Consider the following 14,378-nt stretch of genomic DNA (forward strand, 5'->3'; position numbering starts at 1 on the left):
ACCTACAAGTAAGTGTATTTGTATGATAGCACTAACTGTAAAGTAATGGGGTAATCAAAATGGCCATTTCTACTCAGTCTGTGTTTAGTAAATTTAACTTCTGCTTTAAAAGCATTATTTTTGTTTTTAGATTGAAATGTTACAATATTAGAATGTAATGTGATTTTAACCCTTTTTGCACATAATATATGCCAACATGCTTACATTCACTTTATTTGTTTAATCCAAATACAAAATACCGAGATATATACACAACACATCAGCCAAAAGATACCGAGATATGAATTTTTGCTCATATCGCCCAGCCCTAATTTATGCATGTTTAGCTTAGCTAGTTAATGGAACGCTACCTGCTGCCGTCAGAGCAAGTGTAATTTCTGCATTCACGCGCTCCTCGGATGCTCTCATTTCCCGAGTTGTGCTTTTAAGTAGGAATGTGAAAACAGCACACTTGCGTTACTACTACAAAGATTTGTTGGACTTGTATTATTTGAGCTTTCCGACGTGAGTTCACGTGCGGTGCCGGTGATGATGCTTCTTACGTTCGTTTCGGAGAAACAAAGGAAAAATATTTTAATCGATCGCTCAGGCATGGCACCGAAATGAGGCACCGAAATCTGCGTTCTGATTCGGTTCTAGTACATACCGGTTACTTAGGTACCGGTTCCATATTGGTACCGGGTTTCGGTACCCAACCCTACCAGAAATTGCAACACATTTCTGAAACACAACACAAAAAACGCACAAGCCAACTCAATAAATATAAAGACATGCGACTGAAGATTTGATACCAGCGGTGATGTTCTACAACATTGTACATTGACGTTGTATGTAGCCACGTTGCCGGAAATTGAGTAATTATTGTTCCAATGTGTAGTGAGCCAGGGTTCTTACCATTGCCTGAATTTGTGGACATGATATACTGATTCACATGCTTGGGACACACCATCAGCCTTTGATCTTGTAGGGATGCAGATGGTTTAAGAGTCTGGTTTTGACGCGTGCTTCTGCCTTGAATAAAAATGAATACATTGTCCCTACCTTCGGGATAAATTCAGATATGCCAATCCATTTATTGTGCATTTGGCATATTGCAAACAACAAAAAATAAACTTAAACTTAACTTAGTCTTCATACAAACAAAATACTTTAAATTTAAGACAAACTGTTACGAGTCTTGCACGGTATGCTCAACAGCACCTTCCATTGTGCCAACTGTCACTAATCAATACCCTTCTTAAATACACTCAAAATAATAATACGTCATCTAGTACCAAAAACAAAAATTACAACTCAATATAATGGCTCCAACATACCTGCCCCTAATTGTTAACGATGTAAGGCCATTAAACATTTCATTATACATCAATACATCTTAATAAAATAATTACTCCTACTCTTTTTCCATAAGTGTACACTTAATGCATTTGAACCTTTTACATTTCTAATAAAGGACAAAGCTTTGTTACTGGTCTTACTATTTTGTTTGTTTTGGTTTGAACTCGTGCAGATCTAACCAAACCCTTCTTATCTGGGAAAGTCTCTAGTACTCTTCCAAGCATCCATGAATTGTGTGGAGCTGAAGAATCTGCAATGAGAACAATGTCACCAAGCACAAGATTACAAGTCTCTCTTTACTCCATTTTTTTCTTTCTTGTAACAGAGATAAGTACTCTTTTATCCATCTTTTCCAAAAAAAGATCTGAGAGGTATTGAACTCGTTTCCACCTTCTCCTTACATACTGATCCGATTTCTCAAAGAGCCCAGGAGGATAGACTGGTTTTATCTTCATTGTGAGAAGATGATTTGGGGTAAGTGGTTCAAGATCATTAGGATCTTCAGAAATTTTGGCGAAGGGTCTATTATTGAGAATTGCCTCAGCTTCACACAGAACAGTGTGTAATCCTTCATTATCTAGTGTTTGTTGAGTTAGGATTGAGGACAACACCTCTCTCACCATTCTAATGAGGCGCTCCCATGCATGTCATCACCATGATGTGAAGCTGACGGTGGATTAAAACTCCATTTAATTCATTTGTGTGCCAAAAACTGTGAGATTTTATTTTGATTCAACTCTTCAAGTGCTCTTTTCAACTCTCTTTCTGCACTAATAAAGTTTGTTCCATTGTCGGGCCTCAAATGGCACACTTGTCCTCTTCTGCATATGAATCGTCGCAAAGCATTAATGTAAGAATCAGTGTCCAACGAGTATGCAACCTCTAACCTGCTGGCCATGCATGTAAAAATTACACCATATCATTTCACACAAGCGCGACCTCTTTTTACATGAATTGGGCCAACATAATCTACTCCAATGTTTGTGAATGGAGGCAGATCTGCAGTTATCCTTTCTGTGGGCAAGTCAGCAAATTCTTTTCTCACCTAGTTTACCTTTATGTCGTCTGCAAAAGGTAGAGCTTGAAATGATTTTTCTGTCTGTAGCATTAGCATGGGTGATCCAGCATTTTTCTCTTAAAGGTGCCATAGAATGGAAAACTGTATTTAGCTTGGCATAGTTGAATAACATTTCTGTACATGGAAATGACATACCGTGAGTCTCAAACACCATTGTTTCCTCCTCCTTATGTAAATCTTGTGAATAAAAAAGACCACTGAAAAACAGGCAAATCAGAACATAACACCGACTGTGACGTAACAGTATGGATCACTAATAGTTATGCCCCCAACATTTGCATGTACCCGCCCATGTTCTATGCCAGCCAAACCTACACAGCTGAATCATCAGAAGTTCTGCAGGTATTGTGAAGAAACAAGCGAGGACAACAGTGAAAATGGCAGATCATGGAAATAAATGTTATGTTCCAGGCTGTGCAGGGTATGCGAAGTGCAGGGATGGGTTGGTGTCTGTATGCAGAAAGGCACGGAAAGCAAATAACGCGAGCCACTAAAGGGACATGGTTAGCTCCTTGCAGGAGCGGACTTGGTGATTTGGGGGCCCTAAGAAAATTCCAGGTACGGGGCCCCAACAAAATAACTATAATGCGCTTTTACGCGTAACCCTTATTTTGCTCTCAAGCTCTCTCTCGTTATAGCTATAGCTATATTTATTTATTGTATTACCCCTTCACAACTTCAGTAGCCGAAATAATTAGTCAACCTGATGCTGTTCTAAAGCCATATGCTACCTTATTTTTTTTTGATAACAAAAGAAGACATTATATAAAAAAAAAAATGCTTGCACTTGTCCATTTAATGAATTGTAAACTTGTAAAAGTCCGCCCCTGGCTCCTTGCTAGCGGTAGCCTGTTACATTGCAGTACATAAGATTTCACTTACCACATAAACAGAGTAAGGAGAGATGACTGAGGATGATGGCGAATTTACAGATCCTGAGCACCACTGACAAGCATCTGTTCTTGTAAAATGTGTGGTAAGTACTGCCGCTCCATAGTATAAACAGAGTTCGTGCAATCGCGAATCTTGAAAGCAAAAAGCGTTCGTGCATTTGAAAGCAGTTTCAGTGCCCCACATATTAATAGCGGCTCCCTGATGCCCGCATTTTATATACAGTATAATTACCCGGCGATATAACTGCGAGAGAAAGTATTGAAATATATATTTTCCTCCCTGTGTTTCCTTCTTGTGAGCTACTGAAATGAGCCGCACTGTGAAACAGCCAATCAGAGCAGAGCTCAACATTGAGCCGCACTGTGAAACAGCCAATCAGAGCAGAGCTCAACATTATTATTCATGACCCTTCCAAATAAGCCAATAACAGACCATTTAATTTTAGGGAGAAATCCTAGGGTTGTAAATGCACATGTAAAACAGTTTCTGGAGAATTTTTGCCCTTACCTAAGCCACATACCTTCTATGTAGATATCAGAGAACAATTTAAAATATTGTATCAATGCATTCTATGGCACCTTTAAAATAGAGAGCATATGGTTTCTTCCACTATGGCCACTTTGTACATATGCTTCAGAATTAGCTTGGAAACATGCTGGTCTTTGGATAAAATAACAGGATGCTTCCCTTCTTCAGGCATAAGCTGCTCTGCATAACTTCCCACCGATTCTTAGCAACCCATGCTCTAGAATGGGACTTAACTTGTGAATAGCACTGTCTTTTCTGACTTCAGATTTTCCAGATTTTAATGCTGAAACTTTCCCATTGACAGAACTTGATAGCCTTTTCTGTCTCAAAAAGGTCATCTGTAGACAAGCACTGTCCTCCAAATAAAGCTTTGGCTTGTTGCAACTTCTGTTCCAACACATTGCAATCATTAAAGGTCATCATCAATTGTTTCCTTTGGCAACTTATTTCAAGTAGAATTTTCTTTACCTTCAACATCCATGCAACTGCTGTCTCGAGCCATTTCCAATCAGAGAAGTAATGGATCGGCCTATGGGTTGCATTATTGTGTTCTCAACACTTACAACATTCTTGAGAGTTCCTTCTTGAGTTCTGGGTCATCATCGGAAATGTTTGCATCAACGACCTCTTTTGACCACTTTGAAACTGGTTCTCTCAGAAACTCTGGTCCATTTATCCATCTCATACTGGTTATGAGCTTCTGTGCAGTCAATCCCCTTGATGCATCATCTGCAGGGTTTTGGGAAGTTTGAATATACCTCCACTGTGTCACCTCTGAAGCTTCTCTGATTGTAGAAACCCGATTTGCCACAAAGGTACGGAATCTCTTGTACTCATTTGTGTCACAAAGTCTCCTTTGTGACGAAGAACGGTCAAATATTTGACCATCTGGATTGCTTCATACTCTGTAGGCAAGCTTTTCAAGCAATCATCCATGTAGAAGTTCTTATACACTGTGTCAATCACCTTTTCATTAAAGAAGTGCTTATTGTCCTTTGCTGTTCTCCTCAGAGGGAAACACTGCCACCTCGGGGATGAAACTGCTCCAAATAAATGAACAGTCATTCTGAAGACAGCAACATCCTGTGTAACATCTCCACCTGGCCACCACAGGAAGTGAAGAAAGTCTTTGTCTTCCTCTGCCACTCTTACCTGATAAAACATTGCAACAGTTTCTTGAAAGAAGAACTCCAAGAACTTCAGAAGAGTTTGTGAGGTTAGGGCCTTGTAGTAGCTGGCTGTTCAATGATGTGCCTTTGTATTCTGCTCCGCAGTTGAATACAACACGCAACTTGCCCTCACGAGGGTGGTACACCCCATGATGTGGAACCCCATGACCAAACCTTACCGTCACATCGATGCAACTGATGCTCTGGCACTTTCTCAGCATAGCTTTGATTGACAATATCATTGAGAAAATCTGCACATTCCTGCTGAAATTTCACATTCTATTCAAATTTTCTTTTTATTCCAAGGAGGGGCTGTTTGGAAATGCAAAGATTCTTTGACATGACAACATCTCTGTCTTTGAAAGGCAATTTCAAACTGTAATGTCCATCTTTGAAGCTGACAGACTTCTCTATGATTTCCATAAACTTTGCATCCTCTCTGGACATTTCTTTGTCATCTGACATCTTTTCATTGAAATCATGCTGGTATTGCTTTTCCAATAGCAATTCCAAGGTTTCAACAAAGATCCTATTTACTCTAGCAGTATTTTGTTTGATAACTGCCTAGAGAACCATTTATGACCCACCCCAGTAGGGTACGAATGGCATAGGGGCCATCTCCCTGACTATTCACTACTTCCCATGGTTCAAGTAGTTTGGAGGCATTGGTACCAATCAATAAATCCACTTCAGCTTGAATGTGCGGAATGTTGGTAACATCGGTAGCAAAACTATCCCCCTTTAGCTTTGGTTTTAACTGGGATTGGGACTTCCATTTGTAGACATCCTTTGGTTTACCAGTTGTTCTCATCTCTGCATTCTGAATGGACCCAAATATTGGATCAGAAATAATTTTCACTTGGTACTCAATGAATGCGACAACATCACTGAACCTGACTCTTTGTTTCTGTCTTTCCATAAGATCACAGGCAGCTGTTCTCCATTTTTCTCCTAGTTTAAATGGAAGCTTTAGAATTACTGCTTTCATGTTTGATGGCATGTCCAGCTCCTGCATGTACTCTAAATCTGCCATTGCATTACAGCACCCATGTAAAAACAGTGCATAATCTTGAAGAGCGGTGTTATCTTCATACTTGATCATGGGCCATCCAAGCACCTTCCTCCATATATGCAGTAGAAACAAGATAATCTTCTCCAAACTATTGCAAACTGCATAGCTTTAGCTGTAACATAATCTCTTTCAGGAGTCATATTCATACAACTTTGGACAATTTCTCTTAGGCGCCTCTTTTGTATTTTTCAAGGAAATACAAGCAGTCTCCCTTGTTATTTGTTTTTTCCTCCACACAATGTTTAAAAGCAATGTTCAAACTGAACTGCAAAGGATTCCCTTCAAACACTGGAATCTCACGTGGTGGCAACTGTTGAGGTTTTTGATGTATCAGCAACTCTGTTATTTCCTGTTGCCTTTGAAGCACATTCTGTGTGGAATCGAAGCCTCCATCTGCTGAAGCAAGTATTCTGGATCTTGAAGATACACTACGCTGGGAATGATGAGATGCTGTAGGTTGCAAAGCAGTCCTTGGCTGTTTCTCAACATCTGGATGAAGAGATGCAGTTGCGGATTTTGACTTTGTTAAAAGGAAATTTGAAAATAAATAGGATCTTTGTCAAAATGAAAATTTTATCATTAATCACCATGTCGTTCCAAACCCGTAAAAGCTTTGTTCGTCTTACGTAACACAATACGTAAGATATTTATAGATATTTTGGATGAAAACCGGGAGGCGTGTGTCTGTCCCATTGACTGCCAAGTAAATGACACTGTCAAGGCCCAGGAAAGTATGAAAAACATCGCCAAAATAGAACAGCGTACGCAGTTTGCGTCCAGCGGATATTCTCCAAAATGGCGCTACGCTGACGCAGAGGAGACGAATTGTTGAAAAAATGCATTATTTTTATTTTCTTTGCATACAAAAAGTATTCTCGTCGCTTCATAACAGTCAGATTGAATTTCTGACGGCAGATGGGACTATTTTGGTGATGTTTTTCATACTTTGCTGGGCAAAGATGGATTAGATTTACTGGAGCGTGAACTGTGGCGGCTACGTTTGCGACTTGAAGTGCGATTGCTGACACTTGTTTCGATATTTTAAACACTATCATTGGGTTAAATTTCGCTGGCAGCACAATCACATTCCTCTAGTTTTTCCAACCAGTTATTTACCACAGAGCTGAATTCCTCAACCCATATAATTTTTGCTTTAAACGAAGTGTCATGCCTGTCTCTCTCTTCCTCAGGCAATAAAACAATCAGGGACTCATATGATTCTTCTGCTTATTTGTATTGGATTTAAAATTTTCAAACACACCTTTGACCTCATTGTCACTTTCTCTATTATGGCTCGTTTCCACTGAGCGGTACGGTTCGGTACAGTACGGTACGCAATTACCTGTATTTCCGTTTCCACTGTCAGAAGTTGAGAATGGTACCAAAATAATGGAACCGTACCGTACCACTTTTTTGGTACCCTTCCGTTGGGGTACCTAGCACAGCAAAGGGTACCAAAACGGTGGAGCTAAACTCACTGCAGAATGCTGATTGGTTAACTAGAATCGTCACTTTTGCGTGATACAAGGGGATAAAGCTTCTCCTTCACTCGTTCCACTCTGCTGTCCGTGAGTGTTGGGCTTATAATTACATCAGAGTGCACTAACACACAAAAAAATATAACAGTGTATTTTATAATTTTATATTTTCACACAGACAATAGCCGTTTCTCAATATGCGTTCTTGTCTGTTCATGGTGAAACGTCATTGCCCAAAAACCTGTGTAATTTTCTAAATATACTGTTATTGTGTCATAAAGTGTAGTTTTAAGAGTTTTTTGGGCGAGAAAGTATTTTTTTAAAACTCAAATCTGCGGTTTATTTACAGGTGCATCTCAATGAATTAGAATGTTGTGGAAAAGTTTCATTTATTTCAGTAATTCAACTCAAATTGTGAAACTCGTGTATTAAATAAATTCAGTGCACACAGACTGAAGTAGTTTAAGCCTTTGGTTCTGATTTTGGCTCACATTTAACAAAAACCCACCAATTCACTATCTCAACAAATTAGAATACTTCATAAGACCAATAAAAATTTAAAAAAAAAAAAAACATTTTTAGTAAATTGTTGGCCTTCTGGAAAGTATGTACATTTACTATATATGTACTCAAAACTTGGTAGGGGCTCCTTTTGCTTTAATTACTGCCTCAATTCGGCGTGGCATGGAGGTGATCAGTTTGTTGCACTGCTGAGGTGGTATGGAAGCGCAGGTTTCTTTGACAGTGGCCTTCAGCTCATCTGCATTTTTTGGTCTCTTGTTTCTCATTTTCATTTTGACAATACCCCATAGATTCTCCATGGGGTTCAGGTCTGGTGAGTTTGCTGGCCAGTCAAGCACACCAACACCATGGTCATTTAACCAACTTTTGGTGCTTTTGGCAGTGTGGGCAGGTGCCAAATCCTGCTGGAAAATGAAATCAGCATCTTTAAAAAGCTGGTCAGCAGAAGGAAGCATGAAGTGTTCCAAAATTTCTTGGTAAACGGGTGCAGTGACTTTGGTTTTCAAAAAACACAATGGACCAACACCAGCAGATGACATTGCACCCCAAATCATCATAGACTGTGGAAACTTAACACTGGACTTCAAGCAACTTGGGCTATGAGCTTCTCCACCCTTCCTCCAGACTCTAGGACCTTGGTTTCCAAATGAAATACAAAACTTGCTCTCATCTGAAAAGAGGACTTTGGTCCACTGGACAACAGTCCAGTTCTTCTCCTTAGCCCAGGTAAGACGTTCAGGAGTGGCTTAACAAGAGGAATACAACAACTGTAGCCAAATTCCTTGACACGTCTGTGTGTGGTGGGTCTTGATGCCTTGACCCCAGCCTCAGTCCATTCCTTGTGAAGTTCACCCAAATTCTTGAATCGATTTTGCTTGACAATCCTCATAAGGCTGTGGTTCTCTCGGTTGGTTGTGCATCTTTTTCCTTCCACTCAACTTTCTGTTAACATGCTTGGATACAGCACTCTGTGAACAGCCAGCTTCTTTGGCAATGAGTGCAGCATACGTTTGACTGAATTGTTTGCTTTTGTATTTATTTCCTCTTATACAAGCCTCTTATACTTTGTACTTACCCTTTTATAAATGACTATTATTGTTCATTAAAACTGACAGTTAACAGGCAGAGTTGTGCTTATTGTCACGATCGCTACTTTTCAGCATACACCACGCCTACCAAGTAAGGGTACTATTGGCAGTGGAAACACAAACCTGATCAGGGTTACCTGTACCGAATCGTACTGTACTGAACTGTACTGTACCGTACCGCTCAGTGGAAACGAGTGATTACTCATATATTCTTGAATTGTCATTTTCAGTTGAAAATATTGAGTTTTGCCATTAACCCTTTTGCAGTAAGATTAACCTATCGTTTTCGAACAGAGGGTGAAAAGGTTGAACTTGAAAAGTTTCTGAGTTTGTACCTCATCTTTATCGACTTCAGAACCATGAAACTCACTTTGTGAGAAAAAAAATCTGCCATTTTTAAACCTTTAAATAGGTCCAATCGACTCTCCTAGATACTTACTGCATATCACCTGAAACATTGTAAACATGAGTAAACAAGAATTTCAAAATATAAAACAATTCTTATTGAAACAAATACCCTTTTTTACCAATGCGCATTGGATTTGAGCTTTGTTTGTTTTATGTGCACACTGTTTATATGGCCATTTAACTCAAGTTCAAGTGAAAAGTGCTTTCATACCTCAGTTCCCGATACACTTTTCATGTGTGCTGTTTCCTCTGTTTACACACGCGCAGTTCCGTAGTTCTTTGAAGTCCGCGATCGATCAAAGCAACAATCCACAGTAAAGCCAACAAACGAGACTGCCCGATAATGCACAGTAAATCCAACAAACAATACGCCAAATAATCCACAATAAATCCAACAAACGACACGGCGAAGAATGAGCACATCCGACCTCATATCAGCTGATTTTTCCTGTTGTCGTCCAATTTGATCCGCTTCAGTGGATCGACACCGATAAAACTCATCCTCTGCTCCCAGGCTCCTTTGATCAAACTTTTTTACTTAAACTTGTAGGGACGCAGATGGTTTAAGAGTCTGGTTTTGACGCGTGCTTCTGCCTTGAATAAAAATGAATACATTGTCCCTACATTCGGGATAAATTCGGATATGCCAATCCATTTATTGTCCATTTGGCATATTGCAAACAACAAAAAATGAACTTAAACTTAACTTGGTCTTCATACAAACTAAATAAATTCAAGACAAACAGTTACGAGTCCTGCATGGTATGCTCAACACAGCACGGCCAAAAAGTTTGTTTGACCTTCCATTGCACCACCTGTCACTAATCAATACCCTACTTAAATACACAAAATAATGCACTCTAGTGCCAAAAACAAAAATTACAACTCAATATAATGGCTCCAACAGATCTCATTGTGAATGTGTGCTGTTGTGCGTGAGAGAGTGGGTGAGTCTGCTTGGTAGACCAGGCTGACACTGGAAAAGCAGCAAGTGCAGCTGTGAGAAAGTGAATCCCTCAATTATCTGTGTGTATAGCACTTACTGAATGGTTAAGGGCTGACACTGCGTCTTGTCTGTGTCTTGCTTTTGAGGCTGATATGCTGCATTGGCAGCACTGGTCTTTCCATTGAACCCTGAATATGTGCATGAAGAAAATGTGACTTGTTTAGTTTCAAAATGATGCATCAGCAGCAGCTTCTAAATTAGGAACACCTAGTAATCTCAGTCCTTTTGTTCAGATGATGAGCACTGGCAAACAGAAGGCTGTTAGTGAGATTTAAATCACCTTTATGTTGTGGCTCTTCGTCACTCTGCCGCTCTACGAGGTAGTCCAGCAGACCATCAAAAATCTCCAACAGGTTTCTGATAGATTCTTTTTCTCCTCTGACTATATTCTCACCTACAGGTAGAAAGCATGCGTTATATACAAGAGATAGAAAATGCCAGTTTATGTCTGACTAATAACTGAAACTATGTGCTCTGCCTCTGACTACTCTCAACAGGCATATTTAAAATTCTTATAGTCAAGTAGACACTATTTAGATAACATGGCATCATTCTTCCTCCAATGACAAGTGATTACAGACCATGTGAAAAGAGATGGACACAAGGAAACATGCCTAACCTGTGATGTGAGATAAACTAATGTGAAGGTAGTCTAAGGCCAATGAGTCAATTACAGATTGCACATTGTGGATGTCATCTTCCTGACGCTCAGCAGCTACATAATCTGTGGAAGAAAAGGCCCAACAAATGATACAATCATAATACAAACAGGTTATAAATCTCTCTTCAATTGTAATAACCAAGCTGAGGCAGAAACAGTCCACTGATTCTGTCTGTGCAGAAGGCCCAGTTTGGTGGATAACACAATGGTTTTGTTAATATATTATTATTAAAAATGATTATTATTTTTATTTTTATTTTTTTATTTTTTTTCAACATCACGTCATATTACGTCACATAAGGGAGTCGTCTGCCGGGCTCTGTCGTTGAGTCAGTGTGTTTTCAGTAGTTATGTTCATTTCAATTTATCATCGTCATGGTAAATTATTGTGTTTGTGGAGGCTGCACAAACTCCAGCCTGTCAGGACATCAAGTCCACAGGTTTCCTAACAAGAAATAGGACAGTATCTTCCGGGCCTGGGTGCGATTGTGCAGGTGAAGAGACGGGACTTCACTAATGCATCTGCTTTGAAAAGCGCGGTGGTGTGTAACTTAGCGATCACTTTACACCGGAGGATTATCATCCCGGCGATATGAGTTCCACATGAGATGCTGAAGCAAGAACCTAGTGAGACTCAAGAGTTGATGCACACAGCAGCTTCATCGGGAGACATGATGAATCATGACGGGAGATTTTTTGTCATGTGGTGTGTTTATAAGGCTTTTGGGAGACAAGTAATGAGGGCGTGTGAAGATCTGAAGCAGTGGAGGCCAGCTGTTATTAACCACCTCTACTGGACTGCAGCTTCTTCTCCTAATGGAGATGCAGATGTGATGAAGGCCAAATGGAAAAGCATGGTCAGAAATGAATGCAATCTAAACGTTTGCTTGCTTCTCCAAGCATATGCATCAGGCCTCAGGGAGTCTCTGAGAGAGGAATACTGCAGGTCATCACAGGCTCTACGAGAACGCAGCACCGTCTTGTCTTCCACTACACCTGCTCCTCTTTCCTGATCACTTGTAGAGGAGTTTTATTAATCAAAATATAAATTAATCAAGTGTAACCAATGTGAATGTAGCCATTTATGTATCAAGTTATTCTACTATTATAAAATTGTATTTGCCTGCGTGTGTAGAGGCCTGCAGAAGAATGGAATGTGCAGACATATGGTTTAAGGTAAAGCTACACATCCTGTTTTGACACGATAGGGTCTCCTCCTTTAATGTAACATAAATCGGGGCCTATTATCTGCTTCAGGAAACAGATGGAGGCACAGCCAAAAGAAGATAAACAATGATAACGATATAGGAAATGTATTGAACACGCATTAGGAGAAAAAACTGTATATAAGAGGGTGCAAACCCAGAATCGGGAGATTCTCTGCACGGTCTCTCAGGTTTCATTATCACATATAATAAAGTCTTCTCTTCTGGCATCAAAACTCCAAGACTTTGAGAATGATTCTTCACAGCAGCGGCAGAAGTCACCACACACTCCAGAGGATCAACAAGATGAGGCTGTTAGCATGCATCTAGCACAGCATTCACGATTTAACACACGTTAACAACACATTAGTGTGATACCCACACTGAAAGATTGTTAAATGTTTTTAAATGTGTCAGATGGTATATTTTTATTTCAGTAGTATATGTTTGGTACATCTACATATATATAAACAGTTGAAATGTGTTTAGAGTTAGGTATTAACAGTGCTATGAAATAATATTTGTTATGATTTAGTGCTGTATATATAAAACTGAATTGAATTAAGCATAAATGCAGATCTGCTTGATATACACTATATTGCCAAAACTATTGGGTCACCCCCTTCTAATGAACAGGTTTGACTACTTTAGTAATTTCCATGAGTACAAATCTTAATGTTTAAGCATATAATGATATTCTAGGGAATTGTGTGCTTCTAATTTTAAAGCAACAGTTTGGACAGGTCCCTTTTCTATTCTAACATATCAGTGCCTCTGTGTATAAGGCAAGGTTCAAAAAGAAATGATTGATTTAGTCAGTGTGGAAGAACTTGACTGGTCTGCAGAAAGCCAAGTCCTAATCAGTGTTGCCAACTTAGCAATTTTGTTGCTAAATTTAGCAACTTTTCAGACTACCCTAGCAACTTTTTCTTCCAAAAGCACCTAGCAACAAATTTAGCAATTTTTTAAAATTTATTTGGCAACTTTTAGCAACTTTTGATAAGTGACTCGGACAATAAAAAGACACACATTTTCCATCCTAATTACACAAAAAGAAAACCAAAGATGCCTAGCAGTACACACATCACGTGAATTGAATTAGCTGCTATTTGGATTTCTTCAATATAATAATAATAATAATAATAATAATAACAACTGAATAATTGTTCATTTATGATAGGCTACACTTTGTTATAGCTTGTACTTGCGATTGTTGATCAGTTAGTATGCTGTAAGAAAAATGGAAAATATAGGCTGCTAGTAATTTTCCAGGACGTTATCCATTATCCATTGTAACCCTGTAACCCGAAAACACAATGCGTAATTTAAAATGCAGGTAAAAAAGCAATACGTAAAATTCTTTCATATTAACATAGTAGATTGTGCCCTATTTTTACAGCCTTTTCTTGGAGTGTAGCATACTAACTACTAATACACTGCTTAAAGCATAATCGTTGAGAATGTCTTACTAGTTTACTAGCTATTAAAAAAAAGCAAACCTTAAATTGTAATCATTCAAAAATGTATGTGTTCAATAATTCAACGTTTTTTAAAATACAGTTTATATTTTAATATTATATTATGCATATTATTTTACAAACAAATCTAAATTAACATATATAAAATATATTTTTGCTGAGATTTAATGTTGTGACACAATTTTGCGCCGTGATTACGCAATGACGTCATCGCTCAATGACATCACAACGTCATTTAGCAACTTCTAGCAACAAATTGACCTTCCTTTAGCAACTTTCTCTGAAAATTAGTTGGCAACACTGGTCCTAATCCAAGCTAGTCTAATCCTCTGGTGTGACTTTCAATGCAGATCTTGAGCCAAAAACTCTTTACCAAACACCAATGACTTGTACATACACTATATGGACAAACATTTTGGGACACCCCCTTCTTTAATACAGAAAAAGGCACTT

The 14,378-nt window shown here is 38.9% G+C and overlaps 1 protein-coding gene across 6 annotated transcripts in view; it reads right to left on the minus strand.

The window, feature by feature from the left end:
* The window catches only part of LOC131541933 (centrosomal protein of 95 kDa-like), a 240,481-nt gene that overhangs the window by 195,043 nt on the left and 31,060 nt on the right, over window positions 1–14,378 (minus strand). For 5 of the 6 annotated variants that reach the window (XM_058777989.1, XM_058777987.1, XM_058777985.1 and 2 more), the window contains 3 exons: window positions 11,201–11,305; window positions 10,862–10,975; window positions 10,619–10,709 (listed from right to left, as the gene is read on the minus strand). In XM_058777989.1, coding sequence (XP_058633972.1) covers window positions 10,619–10,709; window positions 10,862–10,975; window positions 11,201–11,305 — 310 coding nt within the window. The remainder of the gene's footprint in view (window positions 1–10,618; window positions 10,710–10,861; window positions 10,976–11,200; window positions 11,306–14,378) is intronic. The other variant, XM_058777986.1, reaches the window with a different exon arrangement.

The sequence above is a fragment of the Onychostoma macrolepis genome, chromosome 06, assembly GCF_012432095.1.
Source record: "Onychostoma macrolepis isolate SWU-2019 chromosome 06, ASM1243209v1, whole genome shotgun sequence".
Lineage (NCBI taxonomy): Eukaryota > Metazoa > Chordata > Actinopteri > Cypriniformes > Cyprinidae > Onychostoma > Onychostoma macrolepis.